The sequence below is a fragment of the Eurypyga helias genome, unplaced genomic scaffold, assembly GCF_000690775.1.
Source record: "Eurypyga helias isolate BGI_N326 unplaced genomic scaffold, ASM69077v1 scaffold7533, whole genome shotgun sequence".
Taxonomy (NCBI): Eukaryota; Metazoa; Chordata; class Aves; order Eurypygiformes; family Eurypygidae; genus Eurypyga; species Eurypyga helias.
Window position 1 is genome coordinate 71022 of NW_010240511.1, and position 5915 is coordinate 76936.

The following is a 5915-nucleotide window of genomic DNA, read 5'->3' on the forward strand; positions in this document are numbered from 1 at the left end:
CAAAACCTCTGGGTATTCCATAATTGTTTTGGTGGTTATACACATTATTTTTTAATTATTATTATGGTGTAGCATGCATCTATAAGTAACACTGTAAACTGTTAGCCAAATCACTTTCTAAGGGAGAGAAGTAGATAAAGGAGGTAAGAAATACAGGAAAAATAAGATAAGGAAACAGTGAAAAAGAAACAGATGCCTAAGGGAAAATTATAAAAAGCACACTCTGTAGTTTGAATATGAAACCGTAACTAGTCCTGATAATAAGAGAAACAGTCTAATCAATAATACAGACTTATGTTAATGGCAGAGAATATTGCTAAAGCTAAGACAGAAACTGGTAGTTCTTCCCTAAAGATCACAGTGAGAGCTCTACCTGTAATATAAACAATGGTTTTGGTGATAGTTGTGACTTGCAGAACACCTTGGTTAAAAGGATCCTTATTCTAAGAAATTAGTATCTCTGGCATCCAGACAATTGTAATATATAAGCCTTTCATTCTCAAGGTGAATGATTGCATTCCTAGTAATACAAAGGAAGAATATATATATAAAATAGCAAAATCTGAAAAGAAAGTACAAGTATAAAGAGGGATTTAAATTCTCTATCAGAAAACCTAATTGGATTTTAGACCTTGCTGTTAAAAACATGCATACCGGATTTTTCTTCTTTTTGTCTTTGTCCTTGCTTGGTTTTCTGTTGCTGACAAAGTAGTGCAAAGTTCCATATTCCACCAGTGCAGAGAAAACAAAAATAAAGCAGACTGACACAAAAAGATCCATTGCTGTGACATAGGAGACTTTGGGAAGAGATTTACGAGCTATTGTACTTAGAGTGGTCATTGTCAGGACAGTTGTAATACCTGGTAGATAGATCAAAAACAACAGAAATATTATTACTTCAAGTAACAAACTGATTTTGTCAGTTATCTCTCTCTGACTGGTTTTGAAACATGCCTGGAGTTCAAAGATACAGCAAATAGATTAAACAGCACATCCCAGCAGTGAAATGTGAATTCAGTGAGAGCTTTGGGGATTAACACAGGGTATGGAACACTTTTGCATGGCCACTGCAAGAGCTACTCTGCAGAATACTTTGGTCAGATGGATTCTGATTCCAAGAAATTTAATTTTTTAGTTTTGTAGTTTACTTCCAAGAGACCTTTATTATTAATTGAGTAATTTAGTTTTAGGATTTGTGTGCTCAAACCCTTAAACAGCTAGAGGAAAAACTGTGTCAGTGTGAGAAAACTATTGTGGAGAAAATAATTGCTCTACTCCATTTTTTTTTTTTAAAGTGTACTCAAGACCAATCTCAAACTTTTTGTGCTTTTGGGATAAGTTTTGTTTGGTTTTAGTTGCAGGGTAATGTTTAGTTGCAAGGTAATGATATGTGTTTGTAACAGCCATTACACAAGGTAGAAATTCATGACAGTTCTTAAGAAAGCATGAAATCCAGCAAGCACTTCAGTAGAAAACATGTAGATTTGTATGTATGGTAGATAAGTAAATAAAATTATGCCCTTTCTCTTGACTAAACACGTTCTAGTTGTATGCAGAAGATGTAAGCCCCACACACGTTATCTGCTTTGTGTTAATTGATTTCTCATGTATAAAACCGGAAGGGAGAGTCTCTAAGTGCTCCTTATAATTATAACGCTGTGAGGTCAGCTTTCTTTCTGTGTGGACAGCAGTACCTCTTCTGGCTTTCATAAGTGACTAGTTTTTAACTGAGAAGTCCTGTCACATGCCTCGCCATCCCTTCTCCTTTCAGAACAGAATTCCCTGTACTACCATGTGAAGAATGTTAAAAATGCATCAGAACTGTTAAAATCTATCATATTTTATAGGGCAAATTTCATACCACTGATTTTACCTCCTCAGACGTACAATTGGACTAATTCTTAACAGAGAATTAGGTCTGTTATGTATATCAAGTAAAATTAAAAATAATAGCTGAATGCCTTTATTAATTTTGTACTTCTTTAGAGCAGATTTTATAACCTCTTTTTAAAGAGGATGTGAAAAGGGCAATAAAACACCTAAAACACTGTCATAAGAACCACTGGTCCTCTATTCCTGTGTTTCTTTCAAGAGAGTTCTGGAATGAAAATGCTGTCCGTCATTTTGCTTTCCAGTGCACTGTGATGTAGTTCTGTGAAAAAAAAAAAAAAGAAAATGCAGAAGGAAAAACTAAAATGATTCTCACTCGTGTGAATTTAATGCAGAAATAGAAAATGTGTTTAACTTTGAGTGTTTCAAGTTCGCCAATTCTTTTAGCTACAGCTGCTTTGCACAAACAAGGCTAATTTGGTGTCTCAGTTTATTTGTTGGACAGTTGCTAAATGTGTAGAAGTTGCTAATTCTGATTAATTGCATGTCAGGTTTTCATGAATAGGATTTTAGATACCATAGAGTACAGTTGACTTTTCCTCTATTTACCACTACAGCACGCAGCCAGACAAAAAGATTGATTCCTTCTTGGTACTTATTTCATTCATATTGCTGGTCACCAAGACATAAAAGAAGAGCAAATTTAACTAATGTGTCGAGGCCTCTAACCCGGCCATGTTCTTTACCCTCTTGATGTTTATAAAAATTAATGCTGTCATCAGAAAAAGATGCAAAAGTTTTTATTTGGAGGCAATCTACAATACTCAGAGGTAGGATCTGACATAGTAAAAAGGAGGAGATGCAAATATGGTTTAGGCTGTGTTATTCCTTGGAAATTACTACATCCTTCTGAACTAGGACAGCACGTGTGAAATTGTCTGTCTACACTTATAAACCGGGGATCAGCAGAGGTATCAGTTAAACATCACAATGCTTGAGAGAAAGCAGGAAGAAAACCAACTCACCCAGTGATGTTCTGGCTGGAACTGCATCCTTATTAATCCAGAAAGAGACCCAGGACAACACAACAATAAGTGTGCAGGGAATGTAGGTCTGAATAGTGAAATAACCCATTCTCCTGCTCAGGTTAAAGTAAACAGACATGACTACATAGTCTCCTGTAAAACAAAAGCACACTGAGATAGAATAATATGTTAAAAGACCAACACAGAATTTCTATATAATAGCTAGGCTTTTCCTACTCTGAGCTATGAAAATTAAACTGAATCACCAGACGTACCGATGAGAAATACAGCCCTACCTCCTCTTCAGCACTGGTACAGCTGAAGAACTGGTGGATTTCTCCACATTATGAAAGTAAACAGTCTTGCAGGTTCACCTAGGTAACTTGTACTTTGGAATTTCAAGGGTAACCTCCCTTGCATTGCACAGCAGGCTTCTTTCTAAGTCATTCCTTGTAACTCACAAATGCTTGATATAGTATTCTTCCAGTAACCGAGTGGGGGGTGGTGGTGGTCCAGCAAACCTCCAGTCACCATGTTGTCCTTTAGCATGCTCTCAGCTCTGCTCTCAAATAATGCACACTTTCAGATGTATCTTCCGAATTATTCATGTTCCCAACTATTCTTCAGGGCTAGGCTGTGTCAATAATTAATTTTTTATTTGACTCCAGACCTTCTATCATATTATGTTTTCTAAAAGGATTTGAACCCACATCTTTTAAGTGCCCAAAAAAAGCTAGGCTATATGTTACCCCAGTGTGGGTAACACATCCTTCCTATTCAATAGCTTTGTGACTCTTTTTCCAGTTTTCATCTCCTCTCAAACTATTAAGTAAATTCCATCTGGATTGCAGAATACAGCAAAGCTTCAGTTTTTGATGTGTTCTTTTTTTTTTTTTTCTAAGCTAAAAAAACTTAATTCTCATCTTTACTTCAGATTATAGCACTCCTGGGAAATCTTCATTGCGAAAGAACTACAGAACCCCAGGGTACGAAAGACTTCATTGCAACTCTGTGAAAAGCAGTCCAGAGAAGTCTCAAACAGAAGCAGAATAGGATTTGCAAATTTAGACTGAGATTATTTTCCAGGTTATCAAAGAGACTCTGTGGCTAATGCGTATTTTGGTTAGATCAGTACCTGTAGTTAACACGGAGTTCTCTGCTTTTAGGCATAATTGAGATTTTAATTTCCCCCAGAATAATCCCTTTGAAACCTGGTCACAGAAAAAACCTCAGATATCTTTTTTTTTTCTGCTGGTACTTCTTTTTTTTTTTTTCATACCATTTTTCATTGTGAATGTCCACATCCCAGGGATTAACTGGTTTTAATTTAATTATGTTACAATTAAGTAAAAAAAACCCTTAAAAACGAAATAATATATGTGTGGTTTACAAGGAGATATGGGTGAATATGAGCAATGAATTTTAACTGCAGTCTGATTAGCCCCATAATTCACAGATAAATTTGCATAATATGTGTATGTCCTTCATATACCAAAAAACACCACTGAGCAGGAACACTGAAAAACTGAAACCACAAAATTACAGTATGACTCATTCTTCATCTGTCTGGGTCATGTATTAGTTTCCTGAGAAGTGATTTTTTTGTGATTTTAGGGAATTAACTTCTTTACTTGTTCACCTTTTGTATGTGGTATTAATAGCATTGGTATTTCAATTTTTTTCCTGCTGCACTATGGTAGCTATTACTTTTAGGTAGTAGCTGTTTACTTCCATGCAAACCATTTTAAAGGAGAAGGTTGTTTTCATGCTCAGTGTTATTACATTACTTTTAATGAGATAAAAAATTAACAGAAGAGGTGAAATGTAAATCTGAATATTGATGGGAACATAAAGGTACAAAAGATTAGCTCAGAACTGAAATTAAAATCAGATGTTTTCTGTCTATTATTCCTTCTTTTTCTGAAGCTGCAACTGCTGTAGACTCTTGGAGTAGCAGAACAGATATATCAGATCCTAGGTAACTACTTTCTCCATGGTTTTGCCCTGTAGTTGAACAGGTCTTTGTGACCAACTGTTTGGGTACTTCTAGCTCTCTTGCTAGAATCTTGTAGGATCCATTTATTCAAAAGAACAGAAAATATCACTATCTTGTACACAAGCCAGCACTTTCTTACAGATATTAGTCAAATCCAAAACTCAGCACCTGTGCTGAGAAAAAAGACATAAATCCAGATGATCTAGACTGAGGCATACTGCAGACACTTCATGCGTTATCCTTGCTCAGTAACAGTGTACACTAAGCAAGCCAAATGGTGCTGCGTATGACGCATGAACATACGTAGAGGTGTATGTGTAGAGAGTAGGCTCGGTCCTTCTGTTTTATAGACTCCTCCCACATATGTTGTTTTATTGTATTTTTTTCTAGAAAGCTTGGTGGTGATTATCTGGTTTCCATGGAGACTTGTTTGGATTTTTCCCTTAATGCAAGGAATGGTTTTCATACAGTAAGCTATTACAATAGTATTTTTACAGTATTTTATGCATTTTTTCCCCCAAAATCTAAAGCATAAGAGCTTTTAAAATGTTAACTAACTTGTATAGGCTTCAGTCTATTAAGCAGCAATGTTTCTTTGAATTCTCTGTCATCTCAAAGATGCTCTTCAGAGGACAATCCATTTCCATAGAGCAACAGCAGTGTCCTGTCACAGGGTATTTGCTACATGAACTGGAGATGCTCCAGGTGGAAGTGCTTTATGTCCAATTGAACTTAGTTACCTCTGCTTTTTTTTTTATACTGGACTACTTAAGCAATTATATTTAGAAATAGTGTACCTCTGCTAACATGTTCCAAAGAGTTAAAAAGTGGTGTAATTATTCTAGGTTTTATTCAACCCTCACAAGTATTATAACAACTTCTTACACAAAGGCTTTCTATCCTAATGGATACACGTGTGAAAAAATCCCAAACACTCCAGAATGATATCCACAGGAAACACTGTATCAGATCCTGATATTATAGACTAAGTCCACATAATGATTCTGGCAGATCTTATTTCTCATGCCTTGTAGAAATGCAACCATTTTGCTGAAAGCTTTATA

The 5915-nt window shown here is 35.7% G+C and overlaps 1 protein-coding gene across 1 annotated transcript in view; it reads right to left on the minus strand.

Annotated features, from left to right (window-relative positions):
- GABRG2 (gamma-aminobutyric acid (GABA) A receptor, gamma 2) overlaps positions 1–5915 on the minus strand; it is a 67140-nt gene that overhangs the window by 3409 nt on the left and 57816 nt on the right. Inside the window, exons 7-8 of the mRNA XM_010148457.1 lie at positions 2856–3008; positions 655–860 (exon numbers count right to left, since the gene is read on the minus strand). Coding sequence (XP_010146759.1) covers positions 655–860; positions 2856–3008 — 359 coding nt within the window. The remainder of the gene's footprint in view (positions 1–654; positions 861–2855; positions 3009–5915) is intronic.